At 42.4% G+C, this 25,742-nt stretch overlaps 1 protein-coding gene across 1 annotated transcript in view; it reads right to left on the minus strand.

Annotated features, from left to right (window-relative positions):
- Positions 1–3,354: 3,354 nt before the first annotated feature.
- The window catches only part of ONECUT1 (one cut homeobox 1), a 40,832-nt gene continuing 18,444 nt past the window's right edge, over positions 3,355–25,742 (minus strand). Inside the window, exon 2 of the mRNA XM_038580457.1 lies at positions 3,355–7,083. Within this exon, the coding sequence (XP_038436385.1) occupies positions 6,791–7,083 (293 nt within the window). The 3' untranslated portion in view covers positions 3,355–6,790. The remainder of the gene's footprint in view (positions 7,084–25,742) is intronic.

The raw sequence follows: 25,742 nt of genomic DNA on the forward strand, positions 1-25,742 counted from the left end.
CTGATCTTTTTAAAATTTAATTTTAATTTTTTTTTTTACCTGATGATTGTCTTAGGCACCCTCCTTACATAATAAACCATCAAGCTAACTTGAACAGGGAAACTGAGTCACACTCAAACAATAGCTAAGGTCAAAGTGTACTGAAAACAGAAGAAGGGGAGAGACAGGTCTAAGTGAGTGACAGATGGGCTGCCTTCTGAGGGGACAAGAAACACAGGGAGATATGAAGACAACTACCGAAGCAAGTGGAAGACAATGTTTTAAAGTTTATTTGTTAAAAAATACTTGTCACTTGGTTTAGACGGCAAATCTAAAACGAGCCCACAATGATTATGTAATAAATGCAGAACATACCACAAAAAAATCAAGACTAACACAGAAACAGAAAATATGACCTTGTGAATACAACTCTGTTCAGCGTTTCATTGCTGATGGTAAAAGTCTACTTCCTCAACAATTTTCCTGGGCTTTCTGTAACTCACTGCTCAGCATTTGTATTAAAAACAAATAATTAGTCAATGCTTACCAATGATCCTGCAACTCAGAGCAGATTTATTGCCCTATTAACATACATAACAAGTATAAAAATGTTTCTAAGAAAATGGAACATTTGACCCAAATTCTAAGCCCTCCCTTTCTTTCCCCACCCCTAATACCCCTGCAAAAGAAAATAAGATAAAATTCTTGTGTTGAGAGGAAAAGTATTTACATCTGTGGTTTTATGCCATGTAGTTGAAGCAACTTATTTCAGCAAAATAAAGCAGTGGGCACCGGCGCTTCTGAGGATGCTGCTGATTGGCTGAGATTTGTGCGTGTGTGCTGACCTAAAGCAGGTCCAAGTATCTGAACAGCCTCAATTTAAGGGGGCCTGGGGCAGGGCCCATCTCTGGTTTGGACAGGAAAAGTCACGGGAAGATGAAGAGTGATGAGAGACAAATTGAAAGAGGGCTGAGTTACATTCACTCAGGACTCACATTTGAGGAGAGCTCTTGCCATTCTTGAGGGAGTGGGGCTAGGGCGTGGGGGGTAATTGTAGGTAACAGATTATAAGAAACAGCTGTGGAGAGGAACATGTAACTGTGAAACATCTTCCTTGAGAACTGGGGCCAAGCAATCAAGTCTTGCTTCTTCTATGGGTTGGCCAGACAGGCAGGAGCTGAGCCAGCTGCCTCTCAGCCTTGACTTTCTCTGTAAGTGCACGAAGCCATCATCCTTTCCTCAGCTCTCCAGGAGGAATTGCCCCTCTGCCCTGCCCCTTGCCTTGATGCAGTTCAGAAACTTGGTGAAATTTAGGAGGATTTCCAAATTCAAGTTAGCTTGCCTCTTTGAGTTTTTCTTTTCTTTCTTTCTTTTTTTTTTTAATACTCTTTACTTCTCATACCCGTGTGAACGGTTAAAAAAAAAAAAAAGTAGCAAAGTATCTCACAAATGCCGGTGCTTTGAAACATTTAAACAACTCTTAAATTCTTTGGAATTTCAGGTCTAACCTGCAAAATAATCTTCTCTAAAAATGAAAAAAAATTAATAAATTAAAGGAAGAACACTAATAATGCCTTTCTCCTTTCTAAGTGACAAAAAGACTACCTTGAAACACTCATTTTGGCATGTACAAGTTTTTTTGAGGGGGGAACCTGGCAGTGTTCACAACACACATTGAAGTGCCTGCTAAGAAAAAGCCAAAGATACACCCTGCAGTTAAGAGAAGCTCTTGCCTTCAGCTTATCTTAGCATCAAGAACAAAAAGATTGTAACATAAAGCTTTGGCCATTTCAATTCTACTATATACACGGTAAAAACTACACAGTCATAAATTAAAGCAGTGATTAAATAAGCTCATATAAAATGTAATTAAATTAAAAAAATCACAGCACATTATAGAGAAAAATAGGAACCAGTTTCACAAAAAAGAGGTTATATATATATATATATATATATATATGTTTTTTTTTTACCCTGTGGAAACAAATTAACTACGAAACACAAAAACTTCGTAAGTCACCAACCGTCAAAAATGATAATCATTTCTTATTCCATTCTTGCATTTTTACACCTTTAACCCACCTGGGGAACATTTCCGGAAATTAAGTCTTCCTTGAGCCACAGAGCAGTTCTGCCAAGAAAATAAACCCCAAACCGAAGGGGGGAGGGCGGGGGACATCCCAAACATACAAACTACAAAATAAATAAGAATTATAAAGTTTTTTTTTTAAAGTAACCTTAACAATTATCAAACTAGTAAGTTCTGCCTTATCACATAGACTCTCTATACAACATAACCCTAAAACTTTATTACTATGAGGTATTTGGAGGAATTGGTAAAAGTGATGCACGGCCTGCCTGGCGAAGGGACTCGGGGAGGTGGGGGGACCTCGAGAGGGAACGAGGAGGAGGAGCTTTGGTTTATCAGCAAGAAATTGGGGGGGGGGGGAAGTCATCCTTTGGTATCAAAGAAAGTTTCATTGCATGGTTGCACGGAAAAAGCACCACGGTGAATAATTATTCCTTTTTTTTTTTTTTTCATTAGTGGCCTTTCTAAGAGGCTGAGGTATTCAAAGAGTATAAGGTGAGAGGTCAACAGCGGTTTAACACTTTGGTTCAAGCAAGGCACTCGTCCTAGGAGTTTACAAAGTTTGCAACATGTTTGCCTAGAGATTTACAAGGAGAACTAGCAGTAGTAAGAGTAGTTTTTCCTAATGTTGTTGTTGTCATTTCGTATCATTATCATTAAGAATGAAGACAAGTTTACACACTGAGTGAAGAGCGAGGAGGGGGGAGGGGAGGTGGGGGAGGGGAAGGGGTGGAGCTCCCTCTGCAGACCAAGTCCGTGCATGAAAATATCTTTGGTATTCTTTGGTATCATCAATGTGATTAAAATCACCAATGGAAATCGAGTGAGGTAGCGTCTTTGGTTCACACTATAAATAGTAGATCTTTACACTTTTTTTTTTTTTTTTTTTTTTTTTAACACATGGAAGTAGCTATTTCTTACCTTCTGCTTCTTTGTCCTTACTATTTAGGAAATAGTTACCAAATGTACTGTAAAGCTAACCACACCACAAGAATAATCCAGAAGGCCAATCGCATCTCAAAATGGCCTCTGGTGTTTGAATGCACCCTAAACAACTAGATAGGAAAGGGAGAAGTGCTTTCTCTTTGTTTGCTAAATGCATAGTTTTCATCCTTTATGTACAAAGAAGGGAGAACCTTTTTAGGGAAAATGCCTTTATAGCTCTTGTGAAAATGTCCTAGGACTCTTTGGTATAGCAAAGTTTGCATTTAACCTGCAAAGACGGATCATTCACCTGGGGTAGCAATGGGAGTGGCATGAGTCCAAAAGGAGCATAGTACTTTTACTTTTTTGTCCTGGAAATGTAATTATGCTTTTTTTTTTTTTTTTCAATGAAGAGTGACCTGTTCAGTTTGAATGCCTGAATTTCTCCACATTCTCTTTGGGTTTAGGGATCTATACCAGCTGCATCCAGGACTAAATACTTAGTTCCTGACATCCAGAATTCATTTACCTACCTGAACACTTACTGAAATCTGGGCTTTTGGAGAGTCCAGATGTCATATCTCCCACGCTCTCTGTCTTTGCCTCCTTTGAGGGAAGCTTGCAGTCATGAGAGGACCTGAATGATGTCTGGTCAAAAACAGTTTAACTTCCATTCTACCAAAAAAAACCCCAAACATGTTATGTGATGTGCAGTGTGGGAAAAAACAAATATACCAATAAAAGTGTGGGATACCTTTTTTGGATGGATTTTGCAAAAGGATTGAGAAATAATGGGTGAGCAAATGGCACGTAATCTGCTCCACTGAATGTGGTAGGTTAAAAAACCTGAGCCATAAATTTATGCTACATGCCAAGTTAGAAGCAATAATCAGTCATACATGAAGTAAGAGTGTATTGCTTGTGAGAAGCTGAGTTTGTCTATTATTATTTCTAAACAGCAAAGGTTGTGAGTATGCTTGAACAGTCTAGTAAAAAAATTGCTTTTCAGGCTCTGATTTGTGCATCTGTTCATGAGAAAATATATCTCTAGGCCCTGAAACTATGTGATGGGTGCAAATTCAATGCTGGTATGAAAATTATCTTTGGTGTTAGCAAGTAGGATCATGGATTATTTTTCAAAAAAACTATTATGATGGGAATATTAGAGATATAGTAATATTCTTTGAGACTGTGTCTACACAGTACCAAAATAATTGGTTGAAAACGTAAAATGCAATTGGATTAACCTGACGGAGTAATATAGCAAAAACAAAACAAAAAGCATGGTGTTTGAACTCAACTTTTGTTTTTCCTGGGGTGCTGAATTTGGTAAGATTGTGTGTAGACACAGCTTGAATTTCCCTGCATTTAAAACTCTCATGTTTTAAATAAATAAGGCTTTCCTCCCTCCTAAATTAGAACTATACAGCTGTACTCCTGGCCCCCTCCATTCTGGAGAGAGAGAAAAAGTTAATTAGTCTTTTCCTTTTGGTTTGTGTCATTGACAAGATCATATGTTAAGCATCTCTCTAAGGGTAGCCATTGAAATGGTCTCTTTTAATAGTTGAGTTGTAATTGTGCCATGTTTAGAAGGGAAAATTTTAAGCTGGAATTTGGTGTGAGATTAAAAGAAAATACTAAAACAAAATGTGTCAAGGCAAATGCGCTATTTCATTAAAGGAGAAGTATGTGTTGGTTTGCTTTTCTTATTCTATAGCAGACATGAAGGAGATCCCGATGGCTTGTTGCTTTAGCTTCCTCTCCAGGTGCCTGTCTCTTCTAGACCTCTATAGACCTAGATGCTCCTGATTTGACCTTAGGGAGTTAGGTTTTTGTGTCAAGGTGGTTCAAGTTTTTTTTCTTTAGCATTTTAATGAATCTCAATCAACAACTTATTGTGGAGACAACATTTCATTTTATATTTCTAATTAGGTGTGGTAATTAACCAAGAGCACCCAGTTCTTTACCTAATAGTACAAAAGGTATCCACTTCTATGAGTCACAGTTCAATGAATTCAGAGAGAATTTTTCTGAGAAGCAAGTGATTCCCTTAGGTACTACCAATGCAACTGTGTCAGCTTTTTTCTTCCCCCTTGATTTCTCCAGCTGTAGGTAAGTGATTTGGAAAAACAGAAATTGAAAATTTTGTATTTGGAAACTCAGGTCTAGTGTTTTATCTGTTCCTGTTAGAGAGTGGACTTTATGTCAAAAAACTTCCAGCTTAATGCCATAGCAAGAAAGAATGTAGTACACTTTGGAGGCTATGCTTAGTGAAATAAATAGCTTCAAGCCTGTAGAGCCCAAAGTCTTGTCTTCCACTAGAATTCTGTTTTTTTTTTCTATGCTGTTACACCATTTCTCAGTTACATCTGCTAGTTTTATTGATGTCTAAGTCATAAACTATCCGAGACTGGCAATAAAATCAATTTAACTACAAATACTGGACAGTTTATTTTTATAATAATTTGGTCTGTTCACTTTGTGTGTTTACAAAGTATTTTAAAAGGGTATTTGGTGTCAAATGCAAAAAGCAACTTTAAGTCAAATTAACCTAAATATGATATCCTTTATTTAATGGTCTTTTACTAAAAAATAGCATTACTTAGAACAAATTTTCTAATTTAATTACTTGTTCTGTTAAACTTAGTTTTCTAATTTACAAATGGGGTCCTACTTTGGAAGAATCCCCAGGTTTTCTCAGCTATGAATAGACTATGGCATCATGTCTGTGTGTCTATTTAAGTATCATTTATGGATCCCAAAAGGGACTGTGCCATCTGGACGTACATGTACACTACATTGACCTCTCTGTTATGATATTAATTGCTTCCCTGAAGCTACATTCTTTCTTGCCAGTTCTGAAAACTAATATTTCAAATGCTTCCAGAGTCATAAATAATAGTCATGATTCTATGTGGCATGTGTATTACAGCTAGATCAGTTCATACGTATAACTTTACATAGCATCTTGTGTAAAAATAGCTTTGGTTATTAAAATCATTGCAATAAAATACCTGCACTATAATATTGTGTTCTTTGGTACCTAGGTGATTTTTTTTTAAATGGATGGACTCTTGTTTCATTTCTTAAAAAATATCTGAACATTCCTTAACAAACAAAGAGAATGCACTGGTTTAGGTGTCATTCAAATTTTCTTTGCTGGGTTTGAATCTGCATTTAGGTTGCGGGCCTGGCAGGTTCAAACGCTAGGCTAGACGAGTGAAATCACACTCCTATCCAATGAACTCAGACAACCCACACTATGTTGGTTGTACTCCTATAGCACAACCCTTCCTGAAGACCAGCCCTGCCTAAGTCCCTAACCACTGGTGGTGTGTGCATATGTGTGTGTATGTGTGTGTGTGTGTGTGTGTGTATGCACTCACGTACCCACACACAGTACTGAGACACCATACACCTTCATGGCATGGTGGAACAGATGAGAAAGTCTGATCTTAAAAGATGTCCACTCAATGGCTCAAAATCACTATGCTCCAAACCACGAAACAGCCAAGCACAGCGAGAATGATCATGGATTGAAGGTGTGAGATCCAGTGGTGCTTTCCTGCTCATATTTTTTCTTGCCAAGTCGTTGCCCCGCTGAAGTGTGTGTCTCCGAACAAAGTCAGAATGCAGGTGAGCTAAGTCTTTGGTTTCTTTGGACTATAAATAACACTTTTTTTTCTTCTTCAAATATTTCTAAGTATAAACCTGCTATCTTGAGGTCCTGGTCTTTTAAAAATTTTTTTTTTTTTAATTTAAAGCTTTTCCACCGAGGTTTAGTTCGTGGTTATTCCTTCATGCTTTGGTACAAGTGCTTGATGAAGAAGATGAGTTGCCTGAATTGGAGCTGCCCTCGTCCTGCCACTTGTCCAGACTCCTCCTCCTTGCATTCATGAAGAAATTGCTCACGGTGCTCAGCTCCAACCCCAGCTGCTGGGAAATAGTGATTTGCAATTCTTTGGATGGACGCTTATTTTCCTTGAATATTGCATGTAGAGTTCGACGCTGGACATCTGTGAAGACCAACCTGGGCTTTTTGGGTGTGTTGCCTCTATCCTTCCCATGTTCTTGTTCTTTCCTTTTGCAAGCTGCAAAACAAAAACAAAAACAAAAACTCACAGCAGATGTTAGAACAGACTGCCTGGGAGATTCAAGAGAAAAAGGCAGAGCCAGTAATATTTGTTTGCCATTCCTTATGGACCACTTTGTGGCAGATGAGCTCTAATTTTAGCGCCATGGTGGGCTGGGAGGAAGTGTATATAAGGATGGGGAATTCGGAGGAGGTGGGGTTCTCTGAGTCCTGGGGGTGGGTCCTGGCATTGTAAGCATCTGCTCTTTGTCCGTGGTAAGTGGTAAATCTATTACCCCCACCTGGAACTCAGATTGCTCCTCTGCAGAATATAGGGCTCTGGCAAAATACACCTCTTGCATGAATTTTTATATCATCATCTGCGAAATGGATAGAAGAATATGTACCTTGCTGGGTTGTGGTCAGGATATATGAAACAGTATATGCAAAAATTTATGTCAACTGAAATGCTTTGCAAATGCAAAGTCTTACCGCCTAGAAGTGGCTGGAACCCCTCAAAGGCTTTACAGTCTGCTCCTGGTAGAATACTAAGAGCCTAAGAGAGTCTGAAAACAATATAAAAAGGAATTGCAATTGTTATCCTTCTGATCTTTTTTGTTTCCCAGGCAACTCTGTATGTAAGAAAGCCCTGTAGCTAGCATGCTACCAATGCTACCATGCCCGTCAACTAGTCTTCCACTGATGATTCAGTGGACCCTGGACTTTTGGAGGTGTGATGCCCACTTCCTTGCCATCAAGGCTAAACCTGTCACGTTAGGCACATTCCTGTTTGGAGTTTCTCTGTGCCTCCTTTTTGCTCTTCATGAAGGTTTTTCTGCTGGAGTGCCACTCTTCCCCTACCTTATCTCCCACTCAGAAGGCCCATTCCCTGCTCATGCCTTTTGGTCCTGTATCATGTATCATGATTCTTGGCTGCTAGAACTCTTGTGATATATCATCCCAGTGGGGCCCTTGGGCCCCCAGGGCTTGGTGTTGGAATAGGGTTTCTCCTCATCGCAGATGCCAGAGTTCCCCTTTGTAGACTAACAGGGCTCACTAGCTTCCACCTGCCAAGGAGGCACTGAGGGCCGCATTGTTGATACCACTCTTCACCCACTCCTAATGCCCACCATCAATCAATCCCTATAGCCATCCCCAAATAACTATCATCTATATAAAAACGATGCCCTGACTCCAATCAGATTGCTGCCTCTCGGCACCCTACACAGGCACTGTGGAGTAGTCTGTACTATCCTTATTTCTGGATGGCTATGCTCTGATGTGAGCTTCAATCACAGTGAGAGACAGATAGGGCATCTTCCTGGTTGAGATAGAGACTGTTACCCACCCTTCTTTCCCTCCTTCCCTTGCCTTGCCTTTCTTTTCCTTTCTTGGGTTGAGTGGTGCAACAGCCTTCATTGTATCAGTAACACTGATACAGATGTCCCATTCTGGGTCAGGGCTTCCCCCACCCCACCCCATCCTACCCCTTGGTGCTCATCAATCTGGAACTTTGGGGAGGAGGGACAGAATTCCTAAACAGAGCTGGAGAGAGGCAAGTCGAACTATTGAATGTGGGGGTTATCTGGAACCAAGGGTTCAACAAGGTCAGGATGCTTAAATTCTCTGTCCTGATGGGGGCTGGGAACACTTGCATCCTGGGGCCAAGATTTGGCAATACGCTGATTGGGGCTCAAAGCTAGGGTAGGGTGTGGAAAAGCCTTAGTTCAAGGTTCAAGAGAATGCCTTTGTCCCAGATTCCAGCTTTGGGGCTGAGCATGGGAGATGGGTGGGTCCCAGATTGGGAGTGGGGGAATGTCTCTGGGTCCAGTGTTTGAGGTTGACCATGGTTGCTCTGGCTGGGGTAGTCTGGTCCCCTAGGTAATGGGGGCTGGTAGGAGGGAGATCTCAATTTTGGAACTGGGGGGAGGGTCACAGATGTCCTGCGTTTTGAACTGAGAGAACACTGTATCTTAAGGGCTGGGAAAGGGCTCTGGGTCCCTGGTTCAGAGCCAGAGTGGGAGTGACATTCTCTAGGTCTTGGGTACAGATCCCAGACCCCTAAGATCCAGCCTCTTGCTGTGTCTCAGCACCCCCAGCCACAGCCCCACTGGCATCTGCTTGAGACCAATACTCTCAAACTCTCAATCTTGTTCTCAATCTTTTCTTGAAGTTTTGCAGGTACAGTGAGGTGTGCACCAGAATCAGAAGCCCAGAGACACTGAGCAGGAAGGTGAAAGTGAGGATGAGGAGGCTGATGGCCACTGTGACCAGGTGGCCAGGCAGATAGTGGGTGGCTGCTTGAGTCTCAGCTGAGGGCCACTGTCACTACCTATGCCGGTTGGAGGGTGTGCAGCATGAAGGTGTACCTGCTCCCAGCACATTTCAATCACAGCCAAGCAAGCTCCCTGCCAAGCCCAGAGGCTCCACAAGTCTACCCTCCTAATCGTTCAGCTTGACCATGTCCCTGGCTCTGTTCTTTGTCTGAAGTCCTATCACTCTTTCATATCTCCTCAGACCTCCAGTTGGCTGCCCTGCCTATTACTGTCTCCTGCTCCACCTCCTGCCTCTTTGTATTCTATGTTCTCAGTATCTTACTAGATGGTTCATCAGCTCTGGACAGATGCAGTCTCTGTGCTCTCTTCACATAGTCCTACTCTGCCTGCCCCTATCTTTCATTCTTCATTGCACCTGGATTTTAGAGTTTCCTTAAGGCATTAGCATAAATTAGCTTAGCAGTCAGATCAGATGAGAAGCTAATGGGTGAAAGCTGAAGAAGACACCAGTCTTTGAAGTCCAATCTAGAGGTCTCCAGATTGTTTTTAACCATGTGCTATTTTACTCTTTTCACAGATTTTATGTTTTGTTTATGCTTTGTGATATACATCATATAGTATTAGAGTAACACATGTATATAATTTATAAATAAGTAAAAGTACTTACTGCTTAGTAAAAGATACTTTGAGTATGCACTCCTTAATATTATTTATTTATAAATTATATATATGTGTTACTCTAATACTATATGATGTATATCACAAAGCATAAACAAAACATAAAATCTGTGAAAAGAGTAAAATAAAAAAAAGACACAAATTCTCTTCTACAGATGAATTAGCTTACCTAGGCCCTAGCATGCATTCATCCCAACCAAGTGACCACTGGTCCAATTCCAACCATAGGGAAATATGAGGATAAGAATTTCAGAATGGACATGAAGGGAAAGCTCAGTCATGAAAGAGATATTTTTAGGCCAGTCAGGCCATACGGTACCTTTCGTAACGTATCCTGTAGGTCACTGGCTATGCCTCTTCTCAGTATGAGGGGTAGCAACAACATAATGGGAAGTATGTATTAAATGCCCAATCCCTCAGAGCACCAAGCTACATATACTGAACCAGCTGAATTTACCCAAATAGAATTCCTGTTCCTAGGGACCTCTAGCCCTCACTGGGCAACTAGATAAGTCTTTGAAAAAAACAGCTGACTAGACTGAAGGCATCTCTAGTTTGAATTAGCCCATGTAGACCAGCTTTATACAATACTGATGCACATGGTTGATTGATTGATTCATTCACCTTTAAAAATGAGTATGACACAGACTTTGCTCTTAAGGGGGTCAGTCTAATGATCACAGAAGCAAATGACTCTGAATATCAAAAGAGTATACAGGATATTACTTCTGCCTGAGGATATTAAAGAAGGCATCAAAGAGGAGGGGTGCTTACACTGGCCTGAAAAGGATGTATAGGAATTTGCTAATGAGAGAAGTGGGACAAAATCATGCCCAGCAGGAGGAGCAGTGCTCATGAAAGATTGATAAATGTTAGTAGACAAAATCAGAGTTGAATTATCTTGTTGGTAAGGAGGAGGTTACTGAAAGAGTTTGAGAAAGCGTATAAATTAAATTTAGGTTTAGGAAAACCCTTCCAGTGGTATTGTGGGGGGACAGGATGATATGGTACATCACCCTGGTCCCCTTAGGAGTAAGACACTCATTCCTCCACCTGCTGCAAGAGGTGGTGGCTGGTGGCTCTCAGCTGAAGGCCATTCTGGCAATTGCCCTGGTCATGGGGTGGGGTGAGAGGCTGCCTACATCCTGTGGGAGGGTGAGAGGAGTAGGGGATGGAGCTATGGAGGACGGAGGCTGAAGAGAGTGGGAATGTACCCCCTCCTCCCCAACCCAATGCATCAAGTTGGGACAATTCTGAAGGGTCATCCAGTCCTACAGCATGCTATAGAATTGGTTGAGGCTATTCTTGTAACTGGATCAAAGTTCATCTGCTTCAACCTGGTCGTTTTTCCTCCATTCCCCCAACAGGGGTTATTCTCCATCACTCTGATAACCTGCCTACATGTAAGTCTTAGAAACCCAGAGTCTGTTTCCCAGAAAACCTAAGAAAACCACTGTAGAAAGGACCCCAAATTAGTCAATGACAGTTGAGGGTGGAATACAGAGACTAAATTCAAGAGCTTCTTGGAAGGTAGAATCAAGAGAACTTAACGACAACTTGGCTGGGAGGGTGGAATTCTAAACAACTCCTAGGTTTCTGATTGGAAGGTGGTAATGAGGTCATTAGGGAATGCAGATGGAGAAATGAATTTTATGAGGTCAGTAATCACTTCTATGTGGGACAAACAGCATTTGAAGTGCTTGTTGGACATTCTGTTAAAGATTTCCAATAGGTGGTTGTCCAGTAGACAGCACAACATATGGGGCCTCCATGGAGCTCTGGGGTTGGGACAGGTCTGGGCTAGGTCTATAGACTGGGAAGTTATTAGAGGTCTAGATGGTAAATTACACAGAACATACCTATGGAAAAGTAAGTCACTGAGCATCAGGTGCAGACTCAACTTATTCACCATTCAAAAGGCAGAGTTAGGGATCCCTGGGTGGCGCAGCGGTTTGGCTCCTGCCTTTGGCCCAGGGCGCGATCCTGGAGACCCAGGATCAAATCCCACATTGGGCTCCCGGTGCATGGAGCCTGCTTCTCCCTCTGCCTCTGTCTCTGCCTCTCTCTCTCTCTCTCTCTCTGTGACTATCATAAATAAATAAAAATTAAAAAAAAAAGGCAGAGTTAAGGGAAATCACAAAGAGATATCCATTTTCTACCTAACCAGGCTGTATGTTTGAATGAATTCAATCTGGTCCTTGGCATTTGGCAGACCAAGTGGTCTGAAGCTACTTACAAACCAGCATTTCCCAAATGGTATCAGGGGAGAGGGTTCCTGGAAAACATGGTTTGCAGGTCAAGCACATTTGGAGAAATCTACTGTATATAGCTTCTTCCTCAAAATTCACAACATGTTTTAGCACATGTAATTGTTTCCCAGATTTATTTAACCCTAGAACCCTGTTTGGTAGGGGCTGTCTATTAATAACTCATACAATACTCATGTTGGGCAAGTGCAGTTTGGAAGTTTCTGCCCTGAGCTCTCAAGCATTACAGATGTCATGATGTCAGAGCCTGAGAAGTGAGATTCTCCAGGAGCATGGAACCTGGCTGACTCATGCCATATCTCCAGGGCATCCTGGCATACTGCCTGGCTGTAAGAGGAGCTCATTTACCTGCGTGGGTACTATGGAGGGGTGGCCATGACTCAGTGTATGTGGTATGTCTGGAGAGAACTCTGCAGATGTTGGAGTTGCTGAGTAAGAATGCAGGAATATCAGTAGAATGAAGAGTGGCCTAAAGCTTGCTGAGGGTCACTGGGTGACCTTTACAAAGAGGCTAGGAGGAACAACCCACAGAAATAAAATCATACATCTAGAAGCTTGTACAGAACTACCATTGTTAGAACTGTCAAGAGAATATGAATGAGAGGAATGCTTTATACATTTTGTCTGGGTGTACAGTTTCCATTAAAAATAGAGAAATATTTATCATAGAACTGGATTATAGGCAAAAAGATTCTTATTGTTTGTGAGAGGCAGTGCTGAAGAAGTAGACGTCCTATCATAAGTCACCTTTATAAAGGTGATACATTTGCTGCAGATATATTTGCAGCACACAGTGTGCAGTGGTCTATCCCAGATGGGAGACTTTGATCTTCTCTATGGGTGAGGCCACCCATAGTGAGTACTAAGTGGGAGGTAGAAGTAGGCATGGGAGATGGTAAAAGGCAGATACGACTTTGTGTATCACAAGAATAAACACTATAAAAAATTATTTTTTTATTTTTAAAGGCAGCATATAAAGATATGGGTAAAAGGCAGAGGCTTTCATTTTAGGCCTGGGACCTGTGCTTTGCCCACAGCTGGCAAGACTGAGCCAATCGTATTTCAAGAAATATGAATTCTGGGGCAGCCTGGGTGGCTCAACGGTTTAGCGCCACCTTTGGCCCAGAGCGTGATCCTGGAGGCCTGGGATAGAGTCCCAAGTAGAGCTCCCTGCCTGGAGCCTGCTTCTCCGTCTGCCTGCGTCTCTGCCTTTCTCTCTGTGTCTCTCATGAATAAATAAAATATTTAAAAAATATGAATTCTACAGGATGTTGAAAGGTATTCCATGAACAATGAGTCTGTTCAAGAAATGCTGAGTTAATTAATGATTAAACAAGCTTCTTTAATGCAGGACTTCTCAGAGACTTTAATATGTTAAGATGCACTGATACTTACAAGGTCTCCCAAAATATGATATACTAATGTGCAGTGATACTTATAGGCTCTCCCTAACTTCTTTGATTAAGGAATTCTTTATTCAGTAAAGTCTCTGAGAAGTCCTGCATTAAAGAAGCTTGTTTAATCATTAATTAACTCAGCATTTCTTGAACAGACTCATTGTTCATGGAATACCTTTCAACATCCTGTAGAATTCATATTTTTTAAATATTTTATTTATTCATGAGAGACACAGAGAGAAAGGCAGAGACGCAGGCAGACGGAGGAGAAGCAGACTCCATGCAGGAGCCTGATGCGGGACTCGATCCCAGAACTCCAGGAGGTCCTGAGCTAAAGGCGGATGCTCAACCACTGAGCCACCCAGGCGTCCCAGCAATTGAAATTTTTATGGCAGTTTGATATTGCTGCAATATTCAAGTGTGGGCTTATTATTCAAGTAATGCATTTTTTATTGTATTATCAAGACTATTGCTCCAGAGGTGCCTGGGTGGCTCAGCTGGTTGAGCCTCCAACTCTTGGTTTCAGCTCAGGTCACAATCTTGGGGTTGTGAGATCAAGTCCCTGTTCAGTTCTGTACTAAGTGTGGAATCTACTTGCCCCTCTCCCTCTGTTCCTCCCCCAACTCACACTCTCTCTTTCTCTAAAATAAATAAATAAACAAAATCTTAAAAAAAAAAAACACTATTGTTTCAGGACAGGTGGAAATTAGAAACAGACAGCTAGTTCTTTACTAGTTTAAGAAACCCTGTCTTAGAACATACTTTATAAAACATGGTATACAGTAACATCCAAGAATCAGCTATCAGCCAAGCATTTCTTCATCAGCTTGTATTCATTTTCCTGATTTAGTGACATAAAGGACTTTACAGCATCTAAAGTGCTGATTGAGTTAGGCAAAATCCTGCCAAGAATTTGTCTAGGAACATGTGGGCACAGACTTATTGGCCTGGGAGATATTTATAAAGCTAGATAGATTTATAATACTAGTTTGTAGATGAACCTGGGCTCAGGATGCAGCTCAAGTCCCAGTTCTGTGGCCATAGTTATATGTGTGATCTTGGGCAAGTCCCTCACTTTCTTTGAGCCTTAGTTCATTCAGTGGCAAAACAGAGAACAATGGCCTTCTTTCATCACAGGATATAATTAACAAGGTGATATATGTTGAAGTGATTATCAAAACTATAAATCCTGGGCAGCCCCTGTGGCTCAGCGGTTTAGCGCCGCCTTCAGTCCAGGGTGTGATCCTGGAGACCCGGGATCAAGTCCCACGTCAGGCTCCCTGCATAGAGCCTGTATCTCCCTTTGCCTGTGTCTCTGCCTGTCTCTCTCAGTCTCTCTCTCTCTCTCTCTCTCTCTCTGTGTGTATCTCTCATGAATAAACAAAATCTTAAAAACAAAAACAAAAAAACAAAACTATAAACCCTTAAGAGAGTATTCCAGATATTTGCAAATTAATTTTTTTTAAATTTTTTATTTATTTATGATAGTCACAGAGAGAGAGAGAGAGGCAGAGACACAGGCAGAGACACAGGCAGAGAAGCAGGCTCCATTCACTGGGAGCCCGATGCGGGATTCGATCCCGGGTCTCCAGGATCGCGCCCTGGGCCAAAGGCAAGCGCCAAACCGCTGCGCCACCCAGGGATCCCGCAAATTAATTTTTTATTCCTTCCCTTCTCCTTAGTCACGATACAAGGATAAATATTGAATTTGCACAGTCGGCTGGAATCTTTGCTCTGATTCTAGCCTGTGGCATGATCTTGGACACCTCATTTGCTCTTTTTTTCTGCCTTCTTTAAATGAGCAGACTATGTTTGAAGGCCCCTATGGATGCAAAGCCCTATGAGTCAATAAACACATGGCAGCAGTGTCCCTTCTGGTTTCCAAAGTCTGTTATTGCTGGGCATGGTGGCACATGCCTGTAGTCCTACTAGCTACTTGGGAGGCTGAGGCAGGAGGATCGCTTGAGTCCAGGAGTTTGGGGCTGTAGTGGACTATGCTGATAGGATGTCCACACTAAGTCCGGTATCAATATGGTGACCTCCTGGGAGCAGGAGACCACCAGGTTGCCTAAGGAGGGGTGAACCAGCCCAGGTGGCAAATGGAGCAGGTCCAAAGTCTATTATCACCTCAAAAAATTTCCAAACATAACCTTACTCTGTCTTTTAGAATATACAGCCACGATGTTGACTCTCCTTTTCTTCCACCTTAAGGCTTCTCAAAAAGGGCAAGTAATGGCTCTGTAGCAACATCAGGCAGTGCTGCAAATAATCCCCAACCACGTTTATCTCAATGATGGTGATAAACATAAACTCACATTCCTCATAGTTGCTTCAACTTCTAAAGTTTATGAACTCTGGGGATTAAAGCAGTTACAACAAGCAGTACCACAGACACAAAAAACAGTTAAGCATTTGCCCACTTGGGATTCTGTAGTTCTAAACTACAACTGTAGTTTATATTTTTATTGAGTTGCTACTTTTTCATTACAATTGTAGGGCAATTCATTTAACTTGCTTCCTGACTTCTTGATCATCTGTCCTAGAGTTGGCTGCTTCACATAAAATGAAATTGTGGATTAGGATAAAGCTGTATTCTTGGGGGCAGTAGCTACTGAGAGTATACCGTGGGTCCAGGTAGAGTCACAGTGTACTCTATATTTCCAGTTTATGAGTGAGGAAGCTTTAGTAAAAAGCATTGCACTGGTCATCAGAAGTTTTGGGCTGTGGTTCTAACTGTCATTAATTAGTTGAATGAGTCCGTTAGGGCAGCCAGAGTGGCTCAGTGGTTTAGCGCCACCTTCAGCCCAGGGCATGATCCTGGAGACTCAGGATTGAGTCCCATGTCAGGCTCCCTGCATGGAGCCTGCTTCTCCCTCGGCCTGTGTCTCTGTCTCTCTCTCTCTGTCGCTCATGAATGAATAAATAAATATTAAAAAAAAAAAAAAAAGAATGAGTCGGTTAAAGCCCTTAACCAAGCTGGGACCAGGTTCCTCAGCTGTGTACGTATAATGAAAGGACTGGACTAAATAACTTACAGTCCTTTCAAGGTGTAGCTCTATGACTTGATGTGTGTGAATAGCTTTCCAACATCACTCCAGGGGGAAGCAAGCAGCAGGCAGTACAGACCCTGTTCAGGACTACTGGTTTCCACATTATTCATGGGCACCTGGACAAGTGTGAGGGTTGAACTATTTACTTTAGGGAGTAGCTGAGCAATCCTTCCAGTACATGCCCCATCTTTTGTCAGACTGTCCATGTATCACTACTACTTCCATCTTACTCCTGGCAGGCAGAGATGGTCTAGGGGGTGGGGGGCTTAGGGAGAGATCTTTGGGGCAGCGTACCTTCTAATGAGGTAGGAAGGAAAAAATACCTGTGTGTACAGGAAGTAATATTATCAGGTAGGATTGGAAAATTAGACTTCATAAATTGTGTTATTTTTAGACATAATTTATAAAGGTCCTTTAGAAAATTCTAGTTTACCTTAGTTACACTAAGAAGGACTTATGGAGAATATGTATTTTGGAGGGGGTGGATGCATACATAGACAAGTAAAAATCAGGGATGGGGGCTCACTTCTAGGCAATCACCCTATCTGATAGAATAAGATGGGAATGGGGTCAGATGAAGGGCAAATCTTATGTCTGTCACTCTAGAGGCATTACTGAATCCAGCAACTGCTTTATGAGGACATTTAATAGGCGAAAGAAATTTAGGGACATATCCTATTGAGGAGGGCATTTTTCCTTGAGAACCCCAGAGAAGCAGGGTGAAATGACTGAGGGGTCCAGGGAAGAACCAGACCTACGTGATTCAAACCTGATTCATCTGGTGGTCTGAATGTAATGGGTTGAGGGAAGACTGTATGCCTATGGCTCCCCCATTCATACATGGCTTGTGCCCTGTGACCCCTGTGCTATGGCCAATATTTTCTCCCTCCAAACAACAGTCCGAGTGTCCACTTATCTCAACATGATTCCAGGGGAGGTGGTTCAGAGAGAAGTAAAGGGGCAAGCTGAGATTTCCAGGGCACCATGAAACTGTGGCATTTTAATAGGGGCCTGCTAGAGACCCAGTGTCTTTGCCCTAAAGGCCAAGGTTGGTGCTGAAACCTGAAACCTGCTGGGCCAAGTATTCTTGAGTAGGGAAGCCAATGATGCCCCACATCCCTCAGGGGAGGTCCAGCCTGGATTTGGAGGGGGACAGTCCAGGCAGCTGCTAAGGCTCTCTGTCCCTTTGCTGCTGTAGTGACTCCAGGGTCAGGTGGGGGTGCACTGATAACATAAAGGCGCACCCTAAAATTCTACCCAGATTCCTGATGGGCTTGTCAGAGACATCCCTGCACACTCTGCTCAGGGGAGCTCAGGGCTTCAGGGGTAGGGAAGAAAGGATAAAAAAGCAGCTGGGCCAGAATAGGCAAATCCACAAGGACAGAAAATGGGTTGGTGGTTACCTGTGGCTGAGTCGGTAGTGGGAGGAAATGCCAGTAACTCCTCATAGGTGTAGGGTTTCTTTTTTTGGGAGGTGATGACAAGGTTCTAAAATTGTGGTGATTGGGCAGCCCAGGTGGCTCAGAGGTTTAGCGCTGCCTTCGGCCCAGGGCCTGATCCTGGAGACCCGGGATCGAGTCCCATGTCGGGCTCCCTGCATGGAGCCTGCTTCTCCCTCTGCCTGTGTCTCTGCCTCTCTCTCTCTCTCTCTGTCTCTCATGAATAAATAAATAAAATCTTTAAAAAAATAAAAAATAAATAAAATAAAATTGTGATAGTTGCACAGCTCTGGGAGTATACTAAAACTACTGAATGATACACTTTAAGTGGATGAGTTGTATAGTATGTACATTACACCTTAAAAAATTGTTTACAGAAGAAGTAGCTGGGCATGCACACAGGACGAGTCCTCTGTTCTCACTCTGTCTGCCACTGAAAAGGAACTTCTAACCTGCGGCAAGGAAAAGCAGGGGTCGGCTGTTCATGTTTACTGAGCCCCCAATGACCCTCTCTTGACAGCTAGAGCTGCTTTTCCAAGCAAACTCTACGTGGAGGAGCAAGAATACAAATAAAACAGATTTCAGTAAAACAAGATAGTGATTGTGAGAGATGTAAAATGTGAAACTCTAGAAGTGAACATGGCGGGTTCCTGAGCCCATTTTACAGCCCAACAACCACACTGTGAAGATCAGACAGCTAGTGAAAGGGCCACAACAGTTTCAGGATTATAGCTGAGACTCCAGGAGTGCTGGGTCAATGTTGGTTAAGCAACTGCCTTAGGCTCAGGTCTTGATCAAGCCCCACATAGGGCTCCCTGCTCAGCGGGTAGTCTTCTTCCTCTCTCCACTGCTTGTGTTCTCTCTCTCTAAAATAAATAAATAAAATCTTAAAAAAAAAAAAAAAACCCACAACAAACCCAGACATTTCCAGCCCAAAATTATCTATAAAATTCATCCCTGTATCTTGTTTACAGTACTTAAAACATCACCATTTAACCCTCCTATATGTGATCCCCACAAAAGTCAAGTGAGGCAGGAGTGGATATTACTTCTTTTTAGATAAAGAAACAATGTCAGAAAGGCTAAGTGACTTGCCTATGGGCACACAGCTGATTGGGTGGGGGACCTTCAACCCACTGTGCCCTGGAGGCAGATGTCATCCCAGTGGATGCATCATGAGCACTTCAAAAATGGTTAAATGGACAGGAACAGCTGGTGAAAGAGAGCCCAGGGAACCTGCAGCCAAGGTGAGCAGAGCAGGAGCAGTTAGCCAGCGGGCAGCAGACCAGTTGTCAGCAGGCCAGTTGTCAGCAGGCCAGTTGTCAGCCAGACCTGTCGAACTGTGGCTGAAAGGATTATACTGAGCCCATCCAGGAAAGTGAGCAGCATGAAAGTTGGACTGGAGGGAGTTTGGGCAGTGTGGGGACAGCACCCCCACACTGGCCTGGGAGAGGAATCTAGTTTCAGTAGGGATGCAGAGGAGCAGGGGACAGTTATCTTCATGTGCATGTGTGCTTTGAGAGGAAGCTACACAAAACTGAGCTGACCAAATGGAAAAAGAAGGATGGGGAGCAGCTAAAGCATGTGCTCCATCAAATTCTGGTTGGAAAAGTCACCCAAACCTCTCACCATCCTGTCTCGTTTGCTTCTTTAACAAAGTCATCTAGGACAGAGACCTGCCTTCCCATGCACCTGCTGCCTGCACTCCTTCTGGAATCAGCATATAAAATATTACCATCAACCTACCTTTTCTAGGTAAAGCTCAATAGTCTGTAGCCCAGGAGGTAAAGCTATTGGACTTTATGATCCAAAGAGGCAGAGGCTGCCTGTGCTTGGGAGGGATGGAACAGGATCAGCTAAAACGTGTGGCTGCTTCCCCTGTGCAAAGCTCCACATATGTATCACCTTACAGAGCCTCTCAACAACTATGGGAGGTAGGTACTACTATTATCTCTAGTTTACAAATGGGCAGCCTGAAGTATGGAGAGGTTCAGGAACTGGCCCAAGGTCACCCTAACAGTAAATGGTGGAGCTGGGACTATAGCCTGTGCAGGAGGGCCTGGTGATGGTATTGGAAGAGATGTGGCTCAGGTATTCCTCGGGCATAGACCAGGAGGACACCAGAGAATCACATCAGCTTTCACTCTCTGTGACCCCTCAAACAGCCCTTTATGTGTGGTTCTAGGCTATCTTAGTTCTCTCCACAATCTTTGTCTTCTCCCTTTGTTCTGTGTTCCTTTTCTTTCTCATTCAGGCTGAACCGGAGTTAGAACGGTGAGCTGAGAATCCTCGCTGAATGCATACATTTTCATATCCCTATTATACTTGTATTATCCTCTTGCTGGCCATTTACACCCACACATTCATTTTCCTGAGCACAAGCTCAAGCTTTTTGACACTCACAGGAAGGAACACCCACTAGTGGACCCTCCCTTCCAGGAATGAACCTCTTTCCCTGCATTGCAGCTTCAAAGAAGCCAGTGGGAAGAGCCACTGCTGCCTCACAGTTGCTTGTTCAGTTAGTAGCAGAAGGTAATGTGGCTCTTCTGAAAGGCTGGCTCAGGAATTCTGATTTTTAAATTCCTAAACTTCTCTTCATGCCTGAACCTTTGGAGTTTTACCATATCTGTATCCCTCATCTTAAAGAGACCCTCAATAGTCTGGACCCCAGTAATTGGAAATGTGATATTGATGCCCTAGTTTTGATGTTGATTCCTCAAAAAATCAAAACAAATGGTAGACCTGATGAATTGCATGCTTATTATGTGTTATTATCTCATACAGGCCTATCGTGCACTACAAGTCTTAGTTTATTGATCCTATTTAATTAATAGCCATGTATAATACTGTATAATATTCATAGCAATTGAAAGTTATAAAATGGAATTCCTTTAAAAATAACCTACAGTTGGGTAGCCCGGGTGGCTCAGTGGTTTAGCATCGCCTTCCGCCCAGGGCCGGATCCTGGAGACACAGGATCGAGTCCCACATCGGGCTCCCTGCATGGAGCCTGCTTCTCCCTCTGCCCGTGTCTCTGCCTCTCTCTCTCCCTCTTTGTGTGTCTGTCATGAATAAATAAAATCTTAAAAAAAAAGAAACATTAAAAAAACCTACAGTTTTGATTTTTTCACTAAGTTATCAGAAATTTTCCGTAATTAATTTCAAATTTCAAATTAGTGGTTTTCCTTATTTGCATTTTTGGAAAGTTGTCTGTAGAGTCGAATTGTAAATGCTATTCTCCCAATGGCATTTTATAATTAGTCTCACAAGGGTCTCCCAAGAGCTTGAAAGGAAAGCTGTCGGTGGCTATTTCAGGACCTTGACACTGACTGCAGCCACCTCTCCCATCTCACTACCTACTATTGCCTACCCACCACCCGTACTGTGTCTCACTGCTCAGAAGTCAGTCCCAGATCCACAATTTCACACCTCTATTTCTCTCACTCCAGTTGTCCCCTCACCCAAAATGTCCTTCCTTTTCTATACAAAAGTTTCCTTATGTAATCAAAATCCAGCTCCAGTATCTCATTTCCTGCTAAGCCTTCTCCATTCCCTCTCCCATCCAAAGAGAATTGTTGTCTCCTATGCTCAGACCACCTCCCCATCAGTTTCCCAGATAATTGTTTACCTACTCATCTCTCTCCCTAGACCATGAGGTCTGTAAGAGCAGACCATGGATTATTTCTTTGGCATATTGAGCATCTTTGTTCGAAAAATAAGTTGGATGTGGCTCCATAGAAAATGAAGATGCCCGAGACACAATTTTTGAAATGTGTACAAGAAATGAAATTGAGATATTTTTAATCCTTTCACTGGAGATATTTTCCATGAGATATTTTTAATCCTTTCACTGGATAATTGTTTTTGAGCAGTTTAATGGTGCTTCAAAAACTGTGGGGGATACTTCTGAGTTGTTATTGAGAAACCAGTGAAAGAGGGGCTGGGCCCCTGGTGAAAAAACTGGTGCTGCCACCACTCCTATGACTGAGTCGGAAGGTAGTTCCAGGACAGTTAGTAAGGAGGCTGAAGTAATAGAGTGGAAGAACAGAAGATGCAGAGGGGCTGGAATTTGGGCTGGGGCATTGAAATAAGCTCTAAACACGGCAATCAGCCTTATCCAGATGAAGTGCCTCGGTGGGGGCAGTTGGTATTAGAGGGCAGAAAGCTACTGTGTCTGTCCTTGCTAAGTCTGGTGATTGGCCCACACATATGCCTTTAGTCAAATACAGGGACGCATGCAGTCAAATCAAGGGATGAGGAACTCAGATGAAGAATGTTTTATATATAAGGTGAAATGAAATATCATTTTGTTTCTTTTTCTTCTGACAACTGCCAAGTCATTGGTTTTTTTGCATAGGACCCCTCTGGGTATTAGTTCCTTGGATCCAGGGGTGAGAGGTATCATTCCTTCTACCCTGGGTTTCCAGGCTGGCATGAGTTCTGCAATAAGGCTGGAAGGACCCTCAGAAGTTCCTAGCCTTGGTTATAAATTGGAATCACCCAAAAAATCTCAAAAACATTGCTTCCTGAGACCCATCTCCAGAGATACTGACTTATTCAGTGTAGCAGAGGTCCAGGCCTGGGATTTTGAAAGTTCTTGAGGTGATTATAACATAGAGCCAGGTTGAGGACCAGTACTCTACATCAGTGCTTCTCAAATTTGCGTGTACAAACTTGAGTCATTTGAACATCTTGTTAAGACAAAGATTCTGATTCAGCTGGGTCAGGTGAAGCCTGACAGTCTGCACATGGAACAGACTCCAGGTGATGGTTCAGGACCCCATTCTGAGGAATCAGGGTCTAGAGTTCAGAGAAGACACTCTAAGCAAGGTGTGGGCCAAATATATCAGCAGCCCCTGGGAACATGAAGAGGACATTTATTCAAAATACATTCCAGAACCCCATCCTCTCCTGACTGAATTAGACTCTCAGAGAGAATGGGATCCACAAACATACATTCTAAACAAACTTCCCAGGTAATTGAGAAGCCCAGTAAAGTTAGAGAGACACTTGCTCCTAGGCCAGTATTTCAGCACTTGCCAAGATCAAAAGAATCACTCTACACACTTGCCAGGAATACCAACCAACTGAATCAGAATTTTAAGAGTGGCCTAGGAATCTGTATTTTAAGAAGAGCACTAGGTGAACCAGTTTGATCTTAGGTTTAGGAAAGCCTATTTGGCAGGATCCTTCATTGGGGCTGGGAAAGGTCTAGGTAGCCCTTCTCCCCTTTTTCCACCATGAAACTGTTCCTGTAAAACCCGGCTACAGTGACTGTTGCAGACAGTCTGCAGAGGAAAAGAATTGGGAGGTTAGAGCAGAAGCATCCACAGTGTTCAATGCTGGAGGCCGAGGGATTTTGTATTGTGATTTTGTATTGTGATGCATGTATATAAATATGCATACACATATGCATACATATATTTCTTGGAAAGAGGAGGTTAGGTGAGAACAGAATGGAACTGATTAATGGCTGTGAGCTTTTCAGCACTGACGACCCTCCATCTTGAGTGTACTGTCAAATGTCAAATGCAGTGGGGTGCAGGGGTGGCAGATGAGGGATTGGAGTCTACCCCTCTGGAAAGTAATGGTATTTCACACTCACCCACTCTCTGCCTCCTGATTATCCTCCTCCTGGCACCAGGAAGAGAAAATAGAACTGGGGTGTTTATTTTCTTTTACTTTACATGTTCACATCCATGCGGTGACAGAAGAAAACCTCTTGGTTGGCACTGGACGTGTTTTGTGGCTGTTACATTTAGAATACATTTAAAGCACTATGTTACATAATTACACCTGGTTTTGTGCACACACTCATAAGTGTATCATAAACCCAGGCTGCATATTTCCAGCTATGCTTCTCAAACTTTAGCTTTACTCATGAGAGACACAGAGAGCGAGGCAGAGACGTAGGCAGAGGGAGAAGCAGGCTCCATGCAGGGAGCCCCATGTGGGACTCGATCCCAGGACCCCAGGATCATGCCCTGAGCCAAAGGCAGATGCTCAACTGCTGAGCCACCCAGGTGTCCCCTCAAACTTTAGAATCACTTCCAGAGCTTGTAAAAATACAGATTACTGGGCTCCACCTCAGAGCTTCTGAATCAGTAGGACTTCTAACAAGTTCCCAAGTGATGCTGGGGCATAGGTATGGGGGAAGAAATGCAAATGAACCCTACCTAGAATTTGTTATAGCAGGTTTGCTTATTTTATGGGTATGAGTGGAGCAATTTTGAAATTATTTTAGATGTATTATAGGACTGAATAAATTAGCAAGTATGGGTGGTGAAGAGAGAAAGAAAAAGAGAGAGATGTTATGGATGCCAGGGATCTCACTGTAGAGAAGTGGTATACAGACATACTTTGTTTCATTGTGCTTTGTGGCTATTCCTTTTTTTTTTTTTTAAGATTTTATTTATTCATGAGACACACACACACACAGAGAGAGAGAGAGAGGAGAGAGGCAGAGAGGCAGAGACACAGGAAGAGGGAGAAGCAGGCTCCATGCAGGGAGCCTGACATGGGACTCTATCCCGGCTCTCCAGGAATCAGGCCCTGGGCCGAAGGCAGCGCTAAACTGCTGAGCCACCTGGGCTGCCCCCCGCCCTTTTTTTTCTTTACAAGTTGAAGGTTTATGGCAACCCTCACGGAGCAAGTTTATTAGTGCCATTTTTCCAACAGCATTTATTCACTCTGTGTCTCTGTGTCATACTTTGTTAATTCCTAAAATAGTTCAGACTTTTTCATTATTATGTTTGTTATGGCAATCTGTGATCCAGTGATTATGACTTGCTAAAGCTCAGATGATGGTTCACATTTTTTAACAATAAAGCATTTTAAATTAAGGTATATATCTTTTATAGACATAATGGTATTCCACACTTAATAATATAGTATAAACATAACTTTTATATACACTAGGAAACCAAATTATTCATTTGACTCATTTTATTGCAATATTTGTCTTATTGCAGTGGTCTGGAACTGAACCTATAATATCTCCAAGGTATGCCTGTACAAATATGGAATGGGAGGAGGCAAGAAGAAATCTTATGAGTATGCATTACAATTAGATATGGAGGTATTGGTGTGAACTGATGATTCAAAAATATGTATATAAGCATGCTATGTGTATGTATATTATGTATGTATGAACATATGTTTATTTGTATATGTGTATATAATGTGCATACATATATTTCCTGGATTTTTTTTGAGGGAGCCCAAAACAAAGTCACTGTAGCAGCCACACCTAGTGTCCAGGACTTCTTGGTTTCTAATATTATTCCCCACTGTAATATACCAGCACTCATTAAAGTGGCAGATTCTAGGGATGGGACACGATACATAACAGATGAGCCTGACAGATCTTATTATAATGCCAGAAAGTTTAAAAAGGGGGAGGGAGAATGTCCTAAGAACAGAGGGCTATTAAATCTGAGATAACTTGAGCACTGAAATAGGTGAGTACAGTAAGGAATTATAAATCATTTGGGGGGGGGAAGGAATATCTGAATCTACACCAATAATAAACGGATGAATAAACAAAAGAGAAGGGAGGTCTTAACTCATGA

The sequence above is a fragment of the Canis lupus genome, chromosome 30 (assembly GCF_011100685.1).
Source record: "Canis lupus familiaris isolate Mischka breed German Shepherd chromosome 30, alternate assembly UU_Cfam_GSD_1.0, whole genome shotgun sequence".
NCBI lineage: Eukaryota > Metazoa > Chordata > Mammalia > Carnivora > Canidae > Canis > Canis lupus.